Raw genomic sequence first — 24,303 nt, 5'->3', positions numbered from 1 at the left:
AGTGATTAAAAATGGAACGGTAAACATGAGACGCAGATTTAATCGAGAAAATTGAAGAAAGGAACACATGTCTTGGTAAGTGTAACGACCCAAATTTATTATTCACTATGTAAGTGTTTAATTATTTGGTGACGTGGATTTTAAGTAAGATAGTAACTTTAAGTTATTTATCGAGAGTTTTAGTTAACGCGCGAGTTAGTGAGAGTTATCGCGAGTTGGACGTGTTAGTGGGCTTTAGGCCCAATGGGCCTTGGACTTATGGAAGGGGCGCTATTTAAGCCCATTAGAGAGAGAAAGTCACATTTTTTCTTTGTTCTTGAGAAAGATAGAGAGAAGGAAGAGAAGAGGAGAGCTAGGGCAAGCTTGAGCAAGAGAGATCAAGAGCAATCGTTGAGCTTTCGTCGGATCTAAGGTAAGAGAGTAGATTTCATATTCGTGGGTGACTCGAGGAAGGGGAGAATGTCGATTTCTCCTCACCCGAACTTCCTCCACCCCATTTTCGTTTTAGTTTTGGATGGATTTTCTTAAAGGAAATCGATTATTATGTTCATAACATGTTTGATATACTCTTGGTATGATGTATGAACGAATTTAACAAGTAAAAACATAAATTGTAGATGTTTGATCTAAGAACTTTGTGTTTTGGTGAGTTTTGGGTAAAATACATAAATCTCTTACTTTATGGCATGTGTTGAAGTAGATCTGTGAATCAATATGTTATTTTATGTTTATGTATGTGTAGTAGACATGAAAACAAACATATTTGGGTTTTATAACATGTAAAATGGGGTTTTTGGGCCAAATAAGTGAGTTTTGGACCATTTTTCGTATGAATATGAAGAACATCAGATCTATCACGCCCAGCGTGACTTTTCACGCCCCCAGCGTGACTGTTCCTCAGCACTCACGCGCAGCGTGATCCCCATCACGCGCAGCGTGATCCTTTTGGAAATGTTGCTGGTCGTCTCGGGTAGCATGATTCTTATCACGCGCAGCGTGATCATTTCCACGCGCGGCGTAGCCTTGTGTCACGTGCAGCGTGAACCTTTCACGCCCCCAGCGTAGTTCAACTTGAACTGTGTTGACTGTTGACTTTTGGGTTGACCGTTGACTTTTGACCTATTGACGGTTTATGCAACCGGAACCTATTTTACTCGATTTTTCGCGTAGATTCCGATTCCGGAGTTTGTTTTATGATAAAATGCATGCTTAATACACTTTACTTATATTATTAGTATTGTGTTAAAAATGTGAGTAAATGCATTGTATGTGTTGATAATTGTTGATGATGTTTGTTTAAATATCAAAGAAGTATATTAAGGTGTTAATCAACTTAATAATGAAGGATATTAGAGTATGTTATTCTAATAAAGAAGGATATTAAGGTATAGTGTTATCTTAATAAAGAAGTAATGTTGGATAGTGTTCCACATTAGTAAAGGAAGAGCTTAATGCTAATTAAAATGATTGTGAGTGAATTCATGAAATACATACATGCATTCATGAATATATGTGATATTGGATATTCCAATAAAGAAGGATATCGGATTATATTTATCCGATAAAGAAGGATATTAGAGGTGAGATACTCTAATAAAGAAGATGGTACCACATGCATTAGATATGTCTAGGGGACATAGCATGAAGATTGTGGCATTAGATTGCATTAGGATATGTGTACATTATTTGATATTTGATATGTGACACATTTGTTTGGAATTTGTGATAATTGTCTATGCGTGTTAGACTTGATGTATGTGTTGATTATCCGATGATTTTAAATGTAATTGACTTCAATATCTTGTAAATTATGATTGATATTTGGTTATAACTTTTCGTAGTTTATAATTAAATGAGATTAATGAAGTATATGCATGATATATGAATATGCATGAATGTTGATGAAGTGTTTAAGTATAATTTACTTACACTTGTATATTTTTGAGTATGTTATCTAACTCTCTTTTATGTGTTATGTGCTGGTCCGTTGGGGGTCCAGATTCACAGGTTTTGTGGTTATTGATGTCGAGTCGTCGGTGAAGCTCTGCTCTGATTGTGACACGGGAAAGGGTTGTATTTAGTATATAGAGTCTTCATGACTATTTGTATTTACTTTGGAAAATGTATCTTTATAAAGAAGATTTATTTTGTATAAAACGAGTTTTACTAATTAATTAACTTAGTATTATTTTCGTAAAGAGGAGTGTAATATCTCGAACCAACAATTTATCAATCAATTGATTTAAGTCTAGAACTTTATTTTATCAGCTGCGTCGTTTTTGAGAAAAGAAATTTTTAAGCCATAATAAAGGCATTAATGGGTTTGGGTGTTACAGTAAGTGGAACACTGAAATGGAAACAGTGAAAGTGAGTGAGTTAAGTGTGGAGAAGAGAAAGAAATGTGAACATAGAGAACTGGTTTGATTATAGATCTTATCTCACTGTCAAACATATAACAAGTTTATATATGGCTGAGCATTGAGCAACTACTATCTTGAGCTTAAACATAATCACTATTCATTACATAACAAGCTGTAAATTTAAAAGATACATGGTAAACTAAACTGAACCATTTTTTATATATAGAAGAATAAGAACAATCCAATCAAAGGAGATCAGTCAAAGTTATGTGTATTGACACATTGTAGTAAAACCAAAGAGACTGTAAAATCTGATACATTGTTTCTGACAAAAGCTGAAATCAGCGAATTATAAGAACTTCCATTGCATCTGAAAATAGCAAATCATAATGAACTCAAAGTATTCACATCTAACAACTTGGCAACAACTAGAGAAGAATCTGTTCAATTGATTTTCTTTGTGTTACCAGATTTCTTTGTGTTTGTGGTTTGTTACTTGGTTTTAGCTCTTAGCTCTTTGTGGTTTGTTACTTGATTTTGTTTCTACTGAACTGTTTCTTTGTGTTTGTGGTTTATTTTGTTTCTACTGAACTGTTACCTGATTTGGTTTTAGCTCTTATTCTTTGTGTTTGTGTTAAAGTTTAGTGGTAAAGTTTAAGTGATTCATTTAAGTGATTGGTTTCCCATCGGGTACGAAACCAATACTTTAATTGGTGTTACCATGTTTTAACTTAATTTCACAACATAGGTATGGATCGGAGTTGGATGAAAGCTAATAGATTAAGTGTTGAGTTTGAACAGGGAGTGATTGAATTTCTTCGATTTGCTGAAATCAATCTTCCATCTCCCGAAAGTAATGCTAAAAAAAAACCTTTCGACTCCCGAAAGTAATGACGAAAAAAATCTTCCCCCTAAAAGTAATGTACATTTTCGATGTCCATGTGTTCTTTGTGGAAATAAAAAAGAAATTCATAAGGACCAAATCTTTAGTCATCTCATTTGCAATGGGATTTGTCAAAATTATACAAAATGGATATGGCACGGTGAAGAAGTAACAAAGCGAAATGTGTCCCAAAGCGAAAACGTTAGTGTAGATATGGATGATCGTCTTGAAGACATGATGCGTGATATCGGAGAAGACTCGTTTAAGAGGGCTCATGTGCATGATACTTTGTGCAGCGACAAGGATACACCTTTGTACCCGGGATGCACAAATTTTACACGTTTGTCAGCGGTGTTAAAGTTGTTTAATCTGAAGGCAAAGAATGGGTGGACCGACAAAAGTTTTAGCGAATTGCTTGAATTGTTGACACAAATGCTTCCTGAAGGTAACGTAATACCAAACCGGTGTTACGAGGCGAAGAAAGTATTGTGTCCGATGGGTTTGGAGTATGAAAGGATACATGCATGTCCTAATGATTGCATATTATACAGAAAAGAGTTTGTAAACTCTGATCATTGTCCGAAGTGCATGGCGTCACGCTACAAAAAGAAAGATGGTGATTCTAGTGATGATGTGGTGACAAAAAAGGGTTCTCCCGCGAAAGTTGTATGGTACCTACCAATAATTCCAAGGTTCAAGAGATTGTTCGCTAATGCAAATGACGCAAAGAATCTTAGATGGCATGTAGAAGAGAGAAAATGTGATGGACAAATTCGCCATGTAGCTGATTCTTTGCAATGGAAGAAAATCGATTCTTTGTTTCCAAATTTTGGCAAGGAGTCGAGAAACCTTAGACTTGGACTTGCTACTGATGGAATGAATCTGTTTGGCAATCAAAGTACTAACCATAGTTCATGGCCTGTTCTGCTCATGATTTACAACCTATCTCCTTGGTTGTGCATGAAGCGTAAATATATTATGTTATCGATGATGATTTCAGGCCCAAGACAACCCGGAAATGACATAGATGTTTATCTAAGTCCCCTAATTGATGATTTAAGAGTGTTGTGGGAGGAAGGAGTTGATGTTTTTGATGCGTATTCTGGAGAACAATTCAATATGCGTGCAATGTTGTTTTGCACCATCAACGACTTTCCGGCATATGGTAATTTGTCAGGGTATAGCGTTAAAGGGCACCTAGCGTGTCCTATATGTGCAAAAGACACAAATTTCAAGCAATTGAAAAAGGGAAAGAAGACTGTGTATCTTGGGCATCGGAGATTTCTAAACCGTTATCATCCATATCGTAGATTGCAGAAAGCTTTCAATGATCACCCGGAGGATGGTGTTGCTCCGGAGCCCTTAACTGGATAGCAAGTTTATGAACTACAACGTGATATTAATGTTGTCTTTGGAAAGGACGTTGCAAAGGATGTTGGAAAGGGCAAAAAAAAGGCCAAAAAAAAGTCTGATGTGGAAAAAAAGCCTGATGTGAAAATTGCATGGAAAAAGAGGTCGGTGTTCTTTGATCTTCCATATTGGTCCAGTCTTGATGTAAGACATTGTATTGATGTGATGCACGTGGAGAAAAATGTATGTGATAGTGTAATCGGAACACTTCTCAACATTGCAGGCAAGACAAAGGATGGTATAAATGCTCGTCTTGATATGGATTTGATGGGTATACGAAAAGAGCTATTACCACAACAAATAAATAACAGGACATATTTGCCACCAGCATGTTACACTTTGTCTAAAAAAGAGAAAACAAGTTTTTGTGAGTGTTTACAAAGTATCAAAGTGCCGCATGGTTACTCATCAAATGTCAAGAAGCTTGTATCAATGAAAGATCTCAAATTAATTGGCTTAAAGTCTCATGATTGTCATGTGTTGATGCAACAACTCCTACCCGTGGCTATTCGTGGGATATTGCCTGACAATGTTAGGAAAACTATAAGTAGGTTGTGCTTATTCTTCAATGCAATATGTTGTAAAGCCATTGATCCATTGAAGTTAAACGAGTTGGAAAATGAGGCTGCAGTTTTCTTGTGTCAATTGGAGATGTATTTCCCTCCTTCATCTTTTGACATTATGGTTCACTTAATTGTTCATCTAGTACGAGAGATTAGATTGTGCGGACCCATTTATTTAAGGTGGATGTATCCAATTGAGCGATATATGAAGATCCTAAAAGGGTATACAAAAAACCCGCACCGTCCGGAAGCATCGATCGTTGAGAGGTACATTGCAGAAGAAGCTATTGAGTTTTGTTCAAACTATTTGTCAGAAGCGGATGCTATAGGGGTTCCTAAGTCTCGTCACGATGGAAGATGTGGAGGTAGGGGTATACAAGGTTTAAATGTCAAGAGCATGAGTGCTCAGGTAATTCTTCAGGCACATTTGTATATATTGAATAACACGGATGAGGTTGAACCTTACTTATCTGATCACAAAAACATCTTAAAGATAAAGTACCCAAGAATGAATGAAAAAGGATTGTTAATAGAACATAATAAGAGTTTTTCTGAGTGGTTCAAAGAAAAGGTTGCTTATGATGGTAGTGATTCTGATACAATAAAGTGGTTGTCCTATGAGCCTAAACGTAACATAATAACTTGGAGTGCATTTGATATAAATAGAACCTCCTTTTATACAAAACTAAAGGATGATCGTAGTACCATGCAAAATAGTGGGGTTATGGTTGTGGCTGAGTCCATGCATTTCTCTAGTTCCAAGGATAAAAACTCGGTTATGGCATCTTCGCCCTACTATGGGGTGATTGAAGAGATTTGGGAGGTTGATTACGTTATGTTTAAAGTGCCTCTATTTAAATGCAAGTGGATTAATATTAACAGTGGTGTGCGAATCGATGAATTAGGATTTACATTGGTCGATCTTTGCAAGTTAGCTTATACCGACGAACCTTTCATCATGGCATCCCAAGCAAAACAAGTGTTTTATGTTAAAGATCCTTCGCCTAACAGTAGGTGGTCGGTGGTTTTACAAGGAAAAAATGTGCAAGGTAGTGATGAAAATCAAGATGTGATTCTTGATATTTCCGAAACTCTTCCATTCTCAACAAATGTGCCTACCTTCGTTGAAGAAAATGAAGAGGATGACGTGCAAGCTATTCGTTCGGATCATCAAGAAGGGATATGGCAGGACTAGTACGTTTGTGTATTTGATTTAACAAGTTTATACATTTGTGTTTTTTCATAAGTTGTGTTTTTTTTTTTGTAATAATTAATAATTAGTATGTTTGTGAATTTTGATTTAATTACACATTTGCTTTTGCCATTTGCATTTTTTTGAGCTTCATTTGATCCTGATCAACGTTTTCTTTTTGTGTAAGCAGATACATGGCTGATTCAACCGTCACGGCTTCTTCAAGCCAAAAAAAGAGAGGAAGAGGTGCTACTATGATGAGAAAACTTACCAAAGTTCATCAATCGGGTCAACTCCTATCTGTCACATTTGATCCAAAAACATGGAATCCTACCGGTGCTCATGCAAAAACGTTCAAGAGTTATTTGTCATATCTTGCTCGAAGTAGTTGTAGTATTTTGAAAGATGAGTGGAAGGACGTAGACATAAATGAAAAAGACAAAATGTTGAGTGATCTTCAGGTATTTTAAACTTATCATTTATCCTTTAATTTTTGTATCAAGTGATATGTATTTGCCTTCATTTCGGGTTCCCTGCTGATCTGGTAGTTTTGTTATTATGTGGAAAAAAAAACTAACAAAATTTTAATGTATATATGTAGAGTTATTTTGTTGTACCAGTAATTCATAAAGATCCGGATAAAGATCCTTTGAGGAATGCATTATTATCTTATGCGGGAGACAGATGGAGAGGTTTTAAGACGCAACTCACGAGAGAATATGTTTCAAACCCCAAAGAAGATCGTGAACCTCCATATGTGAGGTATTCTTTTATTAAAGAAGGTATATGGAAACAGTTTTTGGCGTCCCGACATACCCCTGAATTTAAGGTTAGTAGTAATGTTCTTAGTAATATATTTAGTAAAAATATAATCTGCGTGCTTGCTATAATCTGCGTGCTTGCTATAATCTGTCTGCCTGCAATCTGCCTGCAATCTGCGTGCTTGCTGTAATTTAGTAAAAATATGATCTGCAATCTGCGTGCTTGCTGTCGTAGTTTTCAATTTGGGGAAAATATTACATATTGTTTGGTGGTTGATCAGTGCATTTTAATGCACATTCTTCTACTATTGTACTAGTGTATTCCTATGGTTTAATTTACTATTTTCACTATTTTAAGGTGTTTTTATATTTAAGTTTATTTCTAACTCTATTTTATTTTCGCACTTAATTCATGAATAAATAGCACTTTGACTCCCTTCCGGTCCGCAGGTCATAACTGGAGTTACAAATATCGGATTGAGTCACGGGAAGATGCGTTGGAAAGCTGAGATCAAGAGCTACAACTTTCATGTTGAGGTCAAAACCCAGTTCGGAGCGAAAGTGTGTCAAATAATTGCGTTTATGTTCCAGACGAATTTAATTCAGCACAACTTTATATTTTTCGGCCCAATTGTTTTGAGGCCCGTTCCATGTATTATTTAAACCGAAAAAAGGCAGCTAGGGTTATCATTCACTGTTCACGAAATATTCAAACCCTAGAGCAGCCGTCATCTTCCATGGAGAACTAAACTTCTATTGATCCATTGGTGTAAGGAACTTTGTTCTGGAATCTTGAGGTTCGGTTTTAATAGCAAATCGTTATGTTTATGCTTATCATATATCAATTTTATTGTCTCCCTTTTGTGTATGAATTGATGCAATTGATGCTTAATTATTTTGTTTCACGTTCATAACATTGAGACTATTCAAATTAATTCACGCTTGTTCAAATTAATCTGAATAGGAAATTGTTATATTATTTTCGCTTGCAAAATAGGGCTGCCGAATTATTGTTATGATTTTTAACTGTGTTATTGGTGACGCTTGATCATCGCCATAGTTAGTCGAACACGCTGGTGCTTAATCAACGAATTCGTTATAAAACTGATTTTCGCTTGTTAAATTAGTTCTATAATCAGCCGAAGCATAAACTGTATGAATATTCATATAAGAACCTATGATAGATGATAAACAAAGTTGCCTAAAACCAATGGATTGATTGCTTTTATATTAATTAAATTCGTAATCTCTGTTATTGCTTCCACAAACAAAAAAACCCCAAATTGCAACCTTTAAATTCATTCTAATATTGTTAAACCGATCGTGAGTCCTTGCGAAACGACCAAGGTCACTACCTTGTACTACTTATTTTAAAATTATTTTGATCACGAAACGACCGTGATCAAATTGGCGCCGTTGCCGGGGACTCATAATTGTGTTAATCAGTATTAGAATTGCTAGAATTGCTTGTTTCTTTTGTTATTGCTTGTCTGCCGTACGAAAAATTAAGAGACGAATTAGGGCTGATTTTGCGTCTGTTCTGCTTTTTGACCATCCCATTCCCTTAGAAAAAAATCAGGGTTCAAAGTCCCGTATTTTGAGACAAAATAACGGGACACCACCCTCTCAGCCCCAAATTCCTTGTTTTTCTATTTTATTTTAATTTTTTACTGATTTCGTATTTTCAAAAAAATCCAAAAAAATTTGTGTCATCTTTATTTTAGTTAATTAGAATTTTCGTGGTATTTTTAGATTTTTTCTCATTTAGTTTGACCTGTTTTCTATTTTACTCACCTATTTTCGTTGTAGGGACATAGTTGAAATTACCGTAATTGTTGTTTATCACCTCTTGCATGACCAGGTCTGCTGGACAGTCCCAATTAGAGCTTCCTGGCCCTGAGATAGAAAGAACACTCCACGCACGCAAAAGGCTCAACCGAGCTAATAGCGTGCATTCCGGTAACATTGATTCTAACACTATATCTGATTCTGAGTCTGACTATTTCCATAACTTATTTAATTCTGATTCTGAACTTGAACATCAAAACATGGCTGCTGAACAAACATTGAGGCAGCTTGCTGCTCCTGATGTTAATTACAATGGTTTATGTATCGAATATGCTGAAGTTGATGTACCTTTTGAACTAAAATCTGGTTTAATACACTTGTTGCCAAGGTTTAATGGTCTTGCAGGTGAGGACCCGCACAAGCATTTAAAGGAATTTCAGGTTGTGTGCTCCACACCATTGAGGCCCGAAGGTATCACGGAAGACCACGTCAAGTTGAGAGCCTTTCCATTCTCGTTACAAGGTGCTGCTAAAGACTGGCTCTACTACCTTGAGCCAAATTCTGTTTCAACTTGGAATGATCTGAAGAAGGTCTTTCTAGAGAGATACTTTCCCGCTTCTAGAGCAGCATCAATCAGAAAAGAAATATGCGGCATTAGGCAAGGAAACGAATCATTGGCAGAGTACTGGGAAAGATTCAAACATCTAGTTTCCAGTTGTCCCCAACACCAGATCACCGAGCAATTACTCATCCAATATTTCTATGAAGGGTTGCTACCAATGGATCGAAACATTTTGGATGCTGCAAGTGGTGGAGCACTTATTGATAAAACTCCAGCTGCTGCAAAGGCCTTGATCGAGAACATGTCACTCAACTCGCAACAGTTTACAACTAGAAATAATTCTGCAAGTGTGAATGAGATTCAGTCTTCCTCTTCCTCCATCAAGGCGCTCGAAACCAAGTTTGATGCTAGAATTGATGAACTTACTTCCTTGGTGAAAAAGTTGGCAGTTAGCAAAGCTCAACCAGCAAAAGTGTGTGGTATTTGTACTTCTTCTGAGCACCCGACTGATACATGCCCCATTCTACAAGATGAAACAATAACTGAGCTTCCTCAAGCATATGCAGCAGCAGCAACCCTTTACAATCAAAACAGGTACAACAATCCTGACCTCTCCACCAACAAATATCACCCTAGTTGGAGGAATCATCAAAACCTCCAATATGGGAATCAGTCACAAGCTGCAGCCCCTGCTGCCCCACCAGCCACTTCTTCACTGGAAGACCTTGTCAAGCAACTGGCACAACGAACAGATGCTAGCATTCAGAACCTGACAACGCAGATGGGACAAATGGCCAATGCAATAGGCCAACTACATGCTCAAGGCTCGGGTAACCTTCCTGCACAAACAGTGCCGAATCCGAATGTGAATGTGAGTGCAATTACTTTGAGATCCGGAAGAGTGTCAGAACCAGCTCCAGAGAAAAAGAAGAAGAAAACCGTTGCATCATCATCTGCTCCTGAACCTCCTTCTGTTACAATTGAGACCGAACTCGAAAAAGAAAGAGTATATGTGCCACCAATTCCTTTTCCTCAAAGGGTGCAGAAAAATATCAAGAAGACAGTTGAGGAAGACAAGGAGATTTTAGATGTATTCAGAAAATGTGCGGTTAACATTCCTCTCCTTGATGCAATTAAACAGATTCCTAAATATGCAAAATTCCTGAAAGACTTGTGCACACACAAGAGGAAGTTGAAGGAAAATGAGAGAATCAGTTTGGGACGAAATGTTTCTGCGTTCATTCAGCCCAAAACTGGTTCCTCAGCTAATGTCTCAGTTATCAGTCAGACCATGCCAGAAAAGTGTGATGATCCAGGAGTTTTTGCTATTCCCTGTTCCATTGGGGATCGCAAGTTTGAAAATTGTATGCTTGATCTGGGAGCAGGTATTAATGTTATGCCTACTTCTATTTATAATAACCTTGATCTTGGTCCTTTGCAGCCTACAGGTTTAATCGTGCAATTAGCAAATAGGAGCAATGCTCGCCCTGCTGGGAAGGTAGAAGATGTCCTGGTGCAAGTTAATGACTTGATTCTTCCTGCAGATTTCTACATTCTAGACATGGAGGGCGAAACTAATTCCAGCAGGGCACCCATCATTCTAGGCCGACCATTCATGAGAACGGCAAGAACAAAAGTTGATGTTTATGATGGAACCATGTCCATGGAGTTTGGCGACATTGTCGCTAAGTTTAACATTTTTGATGCCATGAAACATCCCGTGGAAGAACATTCTGTTTTTTATATGGATTTGGTTACTAACACTAACCTTTGCTCTGTTTGTGCTAAGATTGAATCTGATTTGCAGGATAATAACATTCATACAGGTGAAGTTGTTGTCAATGAGGCGGTCTGTACGGTTAAAGTTCTTGACATTCCGGCTGCCCCAACCAAACACTCCCATGATAAAGAAAAGACTACGCACTTCCATGATAAGATGATTTCCAAAAAGAAATTTTTTGTTGGCCAAAAAGTCTTGCTGTTTAAGTCTCGCCTGAAAGATATGGTTGGTAAGTTTCGATCCAAGTGGATTGGCCCCTTTGTCGTGACTAATGTTTTTCCTTCTGGTGCTATAGAAATTAAAAGTACAGGTACTGGCAAGGTTTTCAAAGCAAAAGGACAGCGGTTGAAGCTGCTCCATAAAAGTGTGGAAGGGCTTCCACCAAAACCACCAGACATAGAAGCACCAGCACCAGCCGCTACACCTTAGCCCCTCGGGTGTGTTCCTTCCTTTACTCTCACTTTATGTTTAGATTACATTGCGGACACTGTCTGGTTTAAGTGTGGGGGAGGGACATTTTACATTTACATTTTTGTGTTTTTTTTAAAAAAAAATATATAATAATAATAAAATAAATCATCATGAGTAGTCACATGTTCTAAGGCTAGGGCAGATAGCTGTAGGGTCAGTGAAATTTTTGGAGTTTTTTGTTTTGATACTTGACATGATAGTCTTTGCAACTTAATGCACAACTGCTTGAACACTGTCAAACTTAGTAATGTCTAGATAAATCTCTGAAATATTTATTCTTTAGACTAAGTTCTCTAATTTGAATATAATGGAGGTATGATTAGAACTAAGTGTGGGGGAAAGGCTAGAGTAACAGATAGACCGATCATTGCTATTAATTGAGAAAAAGGGAAACTGTTTAAGAGCTAAAACTAATGAATATAATAAGTTCCTGTGCCCGAAACTGGAGGAACAAGTTCCTGTGCCCGAAACTGGAGGAACAAGTGCTGTGTAGGATGCTCTACTCTGAGTAACAGGTTGGACTTATTACAAGTAAGATCCCGTCAGGTGAAAAGGTGGAGTAGTACCTAAAGCTTAAAAACAATAAATAATAATAAACTATAATAAAGCTTGAAGGTAGTTGCCCCTGAGTTGATGTTGAAAAGCTTTTGATCTCTTGAAAAGAAATAGCCCCCCCTAGTCTGAAATTCTGGTTAAATCCAAAATTATAGGAAAAGAATGACAACTTAGCATCTAGAATGGTAGTTTCAGAGAGGGATCTTGACATTACTTTGGTTGACAGTGGGAGACAGTACACACACACACGCAAGATTATTATTGAAAGTTGATAGATAAGAATTGTGCCAATCTTTGAATTTTGACCCAAGGTTTGAAGCTTGAAACCTGGAATATGTTGACTGCTTGTGATTTATTTTTAAATTTTTCATTTGAGTTTTGCTCAGAGTGCAAAACTTCAAGTGTGGGGGAATTTGATCAGTGCATTTTAATGCACATTCTTCTACTATTGTACTAGTGTATTCCTATGGTTTAATTTACTATTTTCACTATTTTAAGGTGTTTTTATATTTAAGTTTATTTCTAACTCTATTTTATTTTCGCACTTAATTCATGAATAAATAGCACTTTGACTCCCTTCCGGTCCGCAGGTCATAACTGGAGTTACAAATATCGGATTGAGGCACGGGAAGATGAGTTGGAAAGCTGAGATCAAGAGCTACAACTTTCATGTTGAGGCCAAAACCCAGTTCGGAGCGCAAGTGTGTCAAATAATTGCGTTTATGTTCCAGACGAATTTAATTCAGCACAACTTTATATTTTTCAGCCCAATTGTTTTGAGGCCCGTTCCATGTATTATTTAAACCGAAAAAAGGCAGCTAGGGTTATCATTCACTGTTCACGAAATATTCAAACCCTAGAGCAGCCGTCATCTTCCATGGAGAACTAAACTTCTATTGATCCATTGGTGTAAGGAACTTTGTTCTCGAATCTTGAGGTTCGGTTTTAATAGCAAATCGTTATGTTTATGCTTATCATATATCAATTTTCTTGTCTCTCTTTTGTGTATGAATTGATGCAATTGATGCTTAATTATTTTGTTTCACGTTCATAACATTGAGACTATTCAAATTAATTCACGCTTGTTCAAATTAATCTGAATAGGAAATTGTTATATTATTTTCGCTTGCAAAATAGGGCTGCCGAATTATTGTTATGATCTTTAACTGTGTTATTGGTGACGCTTGATCATCGCCATAGTTAGTCGAACACGCTGGTGCTTAATCAACGAATTCGTTATAAAACTGATTTTCGCTTGTTAAATTAGTTCTATAATCAGCCGAAGCATAAACTGTATGAATATTCATATAAGAACCTATGATAGATGATAAACAAAGTTGCCTAAAACCAATGGATTGATTGCTTTTATATTAATTAAATTCGTAATCTCTGTTATTGCTTCCACAAACAAAAAAACCCCAAATTGCAACCTTTAAATTCATTCTAATATTGTTAAACCGATCGTGAGTCCTTGCGAAACGACCAAGGTCACTACCTTGTACTACTTATTTTAAAATTATTTTGATCACGAAACGACCGTGATCAGTGGTTATTACAATCAGATTGCTAATAGTAATGAATTGACATTATAATAGGAAAAAAGTCAAAAGGGTAAAGAAAAAGTGGCCAACAATGTCCACCCACATAGATTATCGCGTGGAGGGTATGATTTGCTTATGGAGACTATGATGGCTGAAAAGAGGTCGAGAGATAGCGGTGATCGTACTCCATCTCCACCCCCACGTTATGAGGGCTGGAAGAGGGCACGACAAAAACCAGATGGTTCGTACACATCAACGGCTACAAAAGTTGTTGCCGACAAAATTGTAAGTAAACTTTTGATATTTACACGCATAGTCAAGCCATCTGAATGTTTATTTGTAATTACTTTCAAAGTGCATTTTTTGCATTTTGTAGGATTCTCTAGTTGAAGAGACGAAAAAGGGCAGCTTTGTTACAACTGCCCTTGGAACAGCTGAGCATGGTGGCCAAGTTCGTGGTGTTGGACGAGGTGCTACAATTACCAATTATTTTGGAAGGGCTTTACGTTCATCACCATATACGGATGTCACCGAGCAGCTCTCACAACTAGAAACAAAAATTAGAGCTGAATTTGAAGAGAAGATGGCTATAGAGCGTCAAATGATGCAAAAGGCAATGCTGGATACACTTAAGTCTGCCGGTTTCTCTCAAAACGCCTCCCCAACAAAGCAACAGGTTGACAATTGTTCTCCAATAGATATTGCAGGGAACTTTGACAGTATGAAAGCTAGTTGCTCTGTTGCACCAGCAAACATGAAGGAGGACTTAGATAATGACACAGACTCGGTTCAAAAATTGTTATGCATGATTGTGAAAAGGAAAACATATTTGCCCATACAATTAGAACATGATAAGTTTGTCACCAATTTTAAGATGTCGCCAAAGTATATGAAAGACTTATTGGTGGGTGATAGATGGCTTGACTATTCAATTCTACAGCTTTGGTGCATGTAAGTACATTTTTGTTACTTCTATTCAGGTATATGTATCGTCTTATGTAAAAGTCTTATGTTTTTCCTCTCTTTACTATTCAGGTATATGCATCGTCTTTCCTTAGACACAAAAAACTCAGATTTATTTGCATTTTTGGACCCATGTCAATTGAGTTTTGCATCAAAGCCAGTCTCATTTCAAAAGGCGGTTAAACAATACATACAAAATCAGTTGCGTGATCTAAACAAAGTGTGCTACTTAGCACCACATCTTTGGGAGTAAGTATATATATATATATATATATATATATATATATATATATATATATATATATATATATATATATATATATATATATATATATATATATATATATATATATATATATATATAGCTTATGTATTTTCTTATTTATTTTGATAGCATAATCACTAATAATTGTTCTTTCATGTGTACAGCGGGCATTGGCAATTAATAATTATGTGTCCTAAGGACAATGTAATAGTTTGCCTTTGTTCATTACACCATAAGATACCTGAAGCAGCGAAGAGTGTTTTTACAAAGTAAGTTATTACGTTATTTAGTTTGCCTTTAGTTTGCCTTTGTTTATCCACTTACTGCCTATTAAAGCATTGTTGATTTTTAAATTTTTGTAGTGCTTTTAAAGTTCATCAATTAGCAACATTTGGTAATAGAAAGAAGACTTCATGGATTTTTCCCAAAGTAAGTGTGGCGTAAATTTTAATATTTATTTACGTTAATAACACATAATGATTGATTCGTATTTTTTTTTGGCATATATATATATGTACTAACATGTATTAACTAAATGTCATTTATATGTAGACAAGAGTACAGCCTAACGGCAATGACTGTGGATATTATGTAATGAAGAATATGATTGACATTGTCTCTGCTAGTATTACAAAGAATTGGATGGAGGTATCGTATTTTTCTTTATCGTGCATATGTAGTAGTGAATGAATGATGATATATAGGCTGCTGTACGTGCATATTGTTGTATACTTAGTAGTGAATGAATGATGATATATAGTCTACCTGATGTCAATTATATAGACATTTGTATATAGGCACATGTGCTTGTTTTTTTTGCTGCTGTGCATGAGCCTTGTTACAAACCAGTAAACAAGCTTGCTGCTGTGCTTGTTTTTTTTGCTGCTGTTTGGTAAAGTTGGTCGGACGACTCAGATGTGTCTGAGAGTTATGACTTAAAATTTTGAATTAGACTTAACTATAAAATCGGTGATTACCATCTCTAAAAAGAGTGTGTAGCTAAATATGAGGACTCTTAGGACATACCTTTGCTTGAAGATACTTCCATTGCTAAGCAGAAGCTGTGGATAGTGTGTAGCTGAATCTATTTCTATAGAAACTACTTGACAGTTAGTTCTTATAGTTTGCATTGGCAAACAATTGGCTATGGCTTTGATCAAATCAGTGCGCTTTAAGCACCTAAATTCTTGATTAATCCTGCGTGCGTGCTTGCTGGTTCATAACATGTTGTAGTTTACATATGAATTATGTTATTTACATATTGTAGGTGTTCAATGATCCCACGGCATTAACAGAGGAGGAGTTGTATGATTTGCGAGACCGCTGGGCAACTTGTTTTCTTCAACTATATAATCCCGAGGTAGATTATGATGATGCCGACGAGAAAGATTAGGAGCTAGCTAGGTTTGTGTGAAGTTACAATGGACTAGTTATGATGATGTTTTAATTTGTATTTTGGATGGATTAGTATTAATTATTATGATGTTTTGTATTTTGGATTACAATGTGGTTGTACTTTAATGACATTATTACTATATATATGTTGAATGTTGAATGTTGAATTTGAATTTGGCTATGGATGTTGAATTTTAGTATTATGTTCTTGATGCAAGTTATGTTATATTGTTGGCATTGTGGGTTAGATTTTTTTAATAAAAAAAAAGATTTAAAATATATATATAAAAAAAAAACGCAGGTTTTTCAAAAAATAAAAATAAAAATAAAGTTAAGATTTCACATCAGGTAGACTTGGTCAGATGTAAAAAGTCCAATTTAATTTTAAAAAAATAATATTTGAATTTCGCCTTGGTCAGAGGTAAAAAGTGTTTTTTTACATCTGACTACGCCAGATGTAAAACGTGTATACTTACTAAGTCTCGTGCGCCTACATCTGAAATTGTTCAGATGTAAAAAGTGGTTTTCGCCAGATGTAAAATAGCTTTTTTCTACTAGTGATAGAAGACATTCCCTTATAAATAGAGAGACTTGAGACACAAATTGGGTTAACTAAAAATATTCATAATAGAGCAGTGAAGCGAAAAGAGAGCAAGTAAGCAAGGGCATTCGTTGAGTTTAAAGAAATTCTGCAAAAATCTAAGGTAAGTGGGTGAGTGAGTTCACGTATCACTAGTAGAAAAATGACTTTTGGTTTAGAGATACCACTACTGGTATGTGAATACCAGTAGTGAAAACCATTTGACCAAATGATTCCACTACTGATATTTTAATACCGGTAGTGAAAAGTTCAGAGACAAGGGATTTCACTACTGGCTTTCTTAAATCCGTAGTGAAAAGTAGACACGGTGGCAATGTTGTAATTACGTTGAAATTTGTTTTAATTGTATTTCACTACCGATTTGGTATTCACCCGTAGTGAAATCCCTATTAGTGTTCATTAATTAATTAATTTGTTCATTCTCATTCTTCATTCCCAATCCCTTACGTGAAGCCAAACGAGAACGTACGTTTTCATTCCCAAATAGCCAAATCCCTAAAAATCCCAAAGCGCCATCTTCATTATCCAATCATTCCCAATTTCTTTCATTTCTTTCCACCACCGATTAGGGTTCCTTTTTTCATCTCAGATCTCACAATCTACAACCATGCAAATCGACAACACCGTCGTAATCGATATCGAAGCCACTCCTCCACCGCCACCGCCGCAAGATCCAACACCGAATCGCCCTAAAACCATCCCTAGGAAGCGAAAGAAGGATGCTAATTCGCAGTTACAGAAACTACGGAGTCCCGAAGAGAAATAGGCTCACATGGAAACCCTAGAAAAAGAGCTTGAAGGTTTGTTTCGGTACTATAGGGTTGTTATGAGTCAGAAAGTTGTTGTTGACCTTAAGCAATGCGGTGGTTCTAGAAATGCTGTTGTTGCTGCGTTGATGGAGGAGAGCGAACTTCCGTTGTCGAAGCTTGTTGATGAGATTCATGGGAAGCTAAATAGTGAGGTGGCGAATGGGGGAATTATGTTGGCGGAAGCTGTTAATTCTGCTTTAGTGAAAAGTAGTGTGCTGATTGTTGGTCAGAGGATGATGTACGGAGTTCCTAATGCTGATGCTGATATACTTGAGGATCATTCTGATTCATGTCTCTGGTGTTGGGAGGTGATCCTGCTTTTTTTTTAATTTTAATTATTGATTGTTGATGTTTTTTTTTTCAATTTCGTTGATATTTTGCTAACCCTAGTATAGCTGTTTAGTTTAATTGAATAATATGTTTGTATAAATCAATCTCTTCGTTTTCATTCCCGGATATTGATTGCTCATACATGTGAAATCCTCGTAATGGCGAATGGCATTGAGTATTTGCACGGGCTGAAAAGTTCATTGCAGCTACCATTGAAGAAAATAAATGAGGCTAAAAAAAGGTCTTCTCCCTTTAATTCTCTGGCATAGGTTCATCCATGCGGTCAATATCGTAAGAACACTGTTGTTGGCATTCTTCAAGCAGAGCATGGGCTGCCTCCTGTGTTTCGTATCCAAAAATTCATTTTGGAAGTACATTATATAATCATCTTAAAGTGGAGTGTCATATTCTAATATGATTTTCAATTCCCAATTAGCTTAATATATAGCTTCTCCCTTGCACATTTTTTACTTGCATTTTCTCTACTCTCCGAGTTTAACCATTCTGTACTTGACTGTTTCTTTTATTTCCTGGAGTTTTTCCATTTTGTACTTGCAATTTTTCTTGACACAATCATCTCAGCTATCCATCGACTGGATCGCCTTGTCTCAGGACTCCTTATTATGGCCAGAAATGCTTCAAAAGCTGACAGTTTTAGGCAAGAGGTAAGTTTAGGCTCTGGTTCTTCACTCTTTTGCTTCTCTTACATTATTTAATCTTAAATTATTAAGTTGAAATTCCTTAATTTTACATGACATTTAGTGAGCAACATAGTTTGTTTTGCTTAAGCATTTGACCTGGTTTCTTCACTTTTATAAATATGAATATGAATATATTTTAAATAGTAAATATTCTGACTAAGTATAGGAGGTTTCACTCTCTCTTTAATTATTAAATTACTTCACCATAAAAATATAATTATGATTTATGAGGTATATTCTTTGGTGTTCTGGACAGCGAACTGCCGAACTTGCATATACCAAACATAACTAGCAAGTTATGCTTGAATCCGGGAAGACTATTATATTTTCAGTTTAATTGATATATTTTCTTGGAATCTAGTTTTACACATGTTTCTGCTCGAGTGCTGATATTTGTATGAAGAGCTTCTTAGTTTCAAATATCCTCATTATATCACAAAATAGTGATTATCATGTAAAAATCAATTGATAATTGTTGGCTGCAATAAAAAATGTATGAGATACATTACCAAGCTGTTGGTGAGGTTTGTGTTGGATGATAAAGAAAATAGAAATGAAAGTTTTCCAGTTTGCTGTGTCATTACTCATGTTATCAATATCTTGATTTATTATTTTTGATTTACATTGAATATATCAAAAATCAGAACTTTTTCCCATACAACTATTATAACTGTAGAATTTTGTTGTTACAGATTGAAGTTGGCTTAGTAAAGAAACAGTATATTGCAAAAGTAGTTGGCGAGTTTCCGGAGAATGAGGTATTTTATTTGGCCTTGGATGAGTTATGTTACAAATAGCCATAGTGCCATACTTAATATTATGTTGAAGAATTGAACTCTGCAAAGTATTTATGATTGATTACAATGTGACATTGCCTATTTTCTATTTTTGTTTGTTAACATAGTATAACACAATCAGGATAATTTATTGATTACTTCTATTATCCCTTTTCTGGCGCATCATAAGTGTTTTATTGACATTTAAATAACTCAACTTTTAAAAGTGTCCCTTAGGCTATCACTTTGGAACACGTCTGTGTATCTATAGGCCTAAAAGAGATAAACTCTGTGTGAGATGCTTAAATCACTCAATTGGGAGGATCTTTTGGTGCACTCTTTATGGGGCTTAAGGGATATATTAAGAGAGGGTGTATAAGACGGATGCTTGAAATATGTGCATTCTGCAGTTTACCCATTGAAGAAGCATCAGTTTGGGCATGTACAAATGTTTATTTTCAACATTTACAAAAATCAATGCAGCACTGCTGTTCATGAAACCATTATCATTAACTGAAGTTACTAACTGCAATATTGCCACAATAAGAACAGCTGATCTTGAAACATTTGTTAAAACTTAAAAACTTCAAAAAGTACTTGGTTTGAGGTTTAAGAAGTGTACTAACATTGCTTGGTTATATGTTTCTAAAATATGAAACAGAAAGTAACAAGTAAACAGACCTTGGTTAACTGAAACTTTAATCTGAGACATCTGGTTTTTTTTTTTTTTTTGTATTTCAAAGAACTTTCTTCTGCGAGATATATGTTGTGATTTTAGCTTATAAATGAGTAAGTTCATTTGTTTCAACAAAAAAAATGAGTAAGTTCATTTATGGCTATGTCTTTTTGTTTCCTGTTGATGCTATATATTGGCTTATTAAGTGCCTTTGTTTTTGCAGATAATCACAATGCTTTGTCTTTCATTTGTGCAATCAAATTAAGAAATGTTGGCACTAAAAGGGGCGTGAGTTTCATTTGTGAACTCATTGCCTGTGGATGACAATGTGACATTTGACAAACTCTTAGCTACAACTAGTTGGCTAAGTTGTGTTTTATGCACCATTGCAGCAGAGCGCCGAACTCTATGTGTAGAACCGGAACTTGTGATTTACAATTCATAGCCACAGTTGAATTTAGAGTTATCATCGTGGTGTTGAAATTTTTTGGGTGATACATGCCTTTGATCCTAACACAAATGCAGTTATAATTTATATGTATAATATGCTTTACTGTATACTCTAATATATAATTATAAGTTGGTTTTTGTTTTGTTAAATTCTTGCTTCAGCTTCACTAATTGTGAACTTATAATCATGTGTAGCTAAATCATTTGGTTGTGGCAATAGTTGTAATTGAGCTTGAGTAATAATCCTAGAAGCATGGTATAGCTTGAAGATAACTTAATATGAACTAGAAGCATGATTGAATGTCTCTAGAAAAAAAAAACCATATAAAAGCTACAAAAAAATGAAAAAATAAAAAATAAAACTAACATACCACTACTGATATTTATAACAATCAGTAGTGAAAACTACACATACCACTACGGGTAAGAGTAATGACCCGTAGTGGAATCCTCAATTCTAAAAAAAAAAACAGGAAACCATACATACCACTACGGGTATGCGTAAATACCCGTAGTGGAATCCCCAATTCTTAAAAAAAAAAAAAACTGGAAACCATACATACCACTACAGATATGTGTAAATACTCGTAGTGGAATCTCATACATACGCTACGGGTATTTGTAAATACCCGTAGTGGAATCCCCAATTCTTAAAAAAAAAAAAACTGAAAACCATACATACCACTACTGATATTATAAATACCCGTAGTGGAAACTCATACATACCACTACGGGTATTTGTAAAAACCGACGTGGAATCTCCATAATATTAAATAATAATTACAGAAGAAACTACACATACCACGACGGGAATAAAAATACCCGACGTGGAAAGTTGTACTTACAACGTCGACTGCATTTACTACTGGCCGCGGCCAGTAGTAAAAAGTCTGTTTGGCCAGTAGTTGTATCTCCTTTCTGCACTAGTGTATAGGGCTAGTGTTAACCATGAGAGTAGTCGAGGGGACCTTGCCCTCCTTCGCTTTTCCATATTTTGTGCGCTTTGATTATAATTTGTTTTTAAAATTCATATTTTGTTGTGTTACGTACTGCCTTCTGGTGTTTTCGATCTTGTAAGGAGTGTGGTATAAATTGCAAATTAATTAATTAACTATGGTGTATATGGTGATTTTATCATATATTAATTTCTATCTTCATGATTCGGCTTATACACATATTGTTATTGTTGTGAACTTATATAAGTTATTTATATGTTAGTGCATATACTGTCAAACTTGAATTTAAATGGATTTTGCCAATTTCTATCGGTGGTATATCATATAGAGAAAACAACTATAAATATAAGGCAGTTTACTAGTGTCTCGTTTCAGTCTATTATTGAGAATTGTGTTGAGTACTATAAAATTGATATTATTTGGTGTTGAGTTTAATCGGCGATGAGCTTAATCGATGACTAATTAATCGGTGATGAAATTACGTTGGGAAACGATGTTGGGAATTACGTTGAGAAACAATGTTGGGAATTACGTTGAGAAACAGTTTTAATGATGTTGGGAATTAAGTTGAGCTAACATTTTTAATGACGTTGGGAAGCCATGAATTTGAATGCTGAGTCTTGTTGTGTTTTTAATTAGCTATTTGCTAACTGACGCGCTTGTTTATTTAGTCGGTGTCCTCATATATGCTAAATTGTGTTTTGGTCCAGGAGTGCCTCAACTCTTTTATGTGTTTATGTTTTCTTATTCCCTATTCTTGTTGTGTTAATATACCACTATCTTGTATGAATATATTCTCACCCATTTGTTGTTGTGTTGTCCGGCTTGGCCCTGCGATTGTGAAATCGCAATATTTACAGGTTGTCGAGTTTTTCGAGTTCGAGAAGCCGGCTCTGATTGTGATACTTGGGAGGAGTCCTAGAGTCTATAATGTTATATTACTTGTAAACTCTGATAGTTATTCTACTTTATAGAATAAAAATTTAGTCATACTTTTTAAGGAAATAAAGTCTTTCTTTTTAGTTATTTAATTTTTAAAAATTCGGATCGTTACACATACACTTCATCATAGTCAATGCCTTCCTTTTGAAGAAAACCATTTGCCACTAATCTGGCTTTATGCCTTGTTATTTCACCTTGAGTACTCATTTTGGTTTTGTACACCCACTTCACAACAACAGCCTTCTTATTTGGTGGTAAATCAGGTAAAGACTAAGTTCCATTTTTCTCTATGGATTCCAGCTCTTCCTCCATGGCACTAGTCCATTTTGGATTTTTCAATGCTTCAATCACATTCACTGGTTCAACATCAACTAGAAAGATCAAATGAACAAGGTCAGCTTCATTTGTAACTCCATCATCTGGAGTTATCTCACATTCTTGTAGCCTTGCTGGCATGCTTCTTGTTCTACTTGATCTTCTATTTTCTGCTTGCTTGTGCTGCAAGTCCGAAAGATGGTGGCGAAGTTGCTGAAATGGCCATCCATTTATATATAATTCAATTGCATCATTTTAGTATTTTTATTTCAATTATTGAGTTAAACAATTTCTTTTGATTTTCGTGGTGATCATGAGGCGTTAAGACGCTTCCCTAGAATTGAAAATGTCTTCTCTAAGCTTACTGGATGGAAAATTGAAGGTGTAAAACGAGACTTGTCTGATATATGTGATACGTACTATTCGCATAAAGCCCTTGGAACGAAGAAATTGCGATCTATCAATGAAGTGGTGAATCACTTACTACATGAAGGATACCCCAAGTTACATTGCAAGAAGGGAAAAATAAAGGGCAATGAAGTTAAGGATGAAAACAGTAATCTTGAATCGAGGGGAAAAAGGAAGAGAAGAAAAAGAGAAAATAATGTTAAAGAAGTCTCAAGAAAAAGAAAGAATTGTATTTTTCTAATCGGTTCTTCTTCTCAAAAGACTGAGAAGAAGTCAATAATTTTAAGAGAAGTCTCACTTGAATCATTAGAAGTTAAAGAAGTCTCAAGAAAACGAAAGAACAGTGTTTCTTGGTTCCTCTTCTTATCAAAAGAACGAGGAGAAGTCAACAATTCTAAGAGAAGTCTCAGCTGAATCATCAGAAGTACAAATTGTCATTCCTTCTGATGATCAAAGATTGGAAGACATGTTATACAATTGTGCTGATGATAATGATAAATGCATAGTAGCTGTGCACAACAAAATGGACCAAAGTTTGGATGAAATTATAGAAGAATTTCCTGAATATGATGATTTAGCAAACCAGTTCTTTAACTAGTTTTCTCAAAAGACCGAGAAGGAGAACAATTACAATAAACATAGTGTTGAGAAACAAACTGGAAAACTAGAGCAAATAAGGACTACGGTGGATCTAAATTTAGTGTTGTTGTTAACCAACAAATAATGAATACATTTATTCATTTAGAATTTCTTGGAAGATCATGATCAATTGTAGTTGTTTCTTCTGTTTTTTTTTTTGTTTTTTTGATCGGTTGTAGTTCTATAAATTTAATGAATGAAATTTCATCGT

The 24,303-nt window shown here is 35.5% G+C and overlaps 3 protein-coding genes and 1 long non-coding RNA gene across 5 annotated transcripts; all 4 read left to right on the top strand.

Annotated features, from left to right (window-relative positions):
* The first annotated feature begins 3,456 nt into the window (after window positions 1-3,456).
* On the top strand, window positions 3,457-6,022 carry LOC123886603. Its single transcript, XM_045935909.1, has 3 exons — window positions 3,457-4,590; window positions 4,663-5,845; window positions 5,973-6,022. The coding sequence occupies exons 1-3, from the start codon at window positions 3,457-3,459 to the stop codon at window positions 6,020-6,022; spliced, it is 2,367 nt and encodes a 788-aa protein (XP_045791865.1).
* A 21-nt stretch (window positions 6,023-6,043) lies between these two features.
* LOC123883756 lies at window positions 6,044-7,062 on the top strand. The gene is made up of 3 exons (XR_006800439.1): window positions 6,044-6,410; window positions 6,599-6,869; window positions 7,010-7,062. It is a non-coding gene; the product is annotated as an uncharacterized LOC123883756 (long non-coding RNA).
* Window positions 7,063-15,016: 7,954 nt separating this feature from the next.
* Window positions 15,017-16,631, top strand: LOC123883755. Its single transcript, XM_045932647.1, has 5 exons — window positions 15,017-15,078; window positions 15,259-15,363; window positions 15,457-15,523; window positions 15,647-15,742; window positions 16,362-16,631. Exons 2-5 carry the CDS (start codon window positions 15,281-15,283, stop codon window positions 16,485-16,487), a joined length of 372 nt encoding a protein of 123 aa, XP_045788603.1. The 5' UTR covers window positions 15,017-15,078; window positions 15,259-15,280; the 3' UTR covers window positions 16,488-16,631.
* Window positions 16,632-17,397: 766 nt separating this feature from the next.
* LOC123883753 (chromatin assembly factor 1 subunit FAS1-like) lies at window positions 17,398-20,982 on the top strand. Of its 2 annotated transcripts, XM_045932645.1 has the most exons (5): window positions 17,405-18,207; window positions 18,499-18,577; window positions 18,812-18,894; window positions 19,623-19,688; window positions 20,606-20,982. In XM_045932645.1, exons 1-5 carry the CDS (start codon window positions 17,863-17,865, stop codon window positions 20,645-20,647), a joined length of 615 nt encoding a protein of 204 aa, XP_045788601.1. In that variant the 5' UTR covers window positions 17,405-17,862; the 3' UTR covers window positions 20,648-20,982. The 2 variants fall into 2 exon arrangements, with proteins under 2 accessions (XP_045788602.1, XP_045788601.1); XM_045932646.1 differs by lacking the exon at window positions 19,623-19,688 and having other exon boundaries at window positions 17,398-18,207.
* The last annotated feature ends 3,321 nt before the right edge of the window (window positions 20,983-24,303 follow it).

Source organism: Trifolium pratense, linkage group LG5, assembly GCF_020283565.1.
Source record: "Trifolium pratense cultivar HEN17-A07 linkage group LG5, ARS_RC_1.1, whole genome shotgun sequence".
NCBI lineage: Eukaryota > Viridiplantae > Streptophyta > Magnoliopsida > Fabales > Fabaceae > Trifolium > Trifolium pratense.
This window is presented reverse-complemented; position numbering and strand designations above follow the sequence as displayed.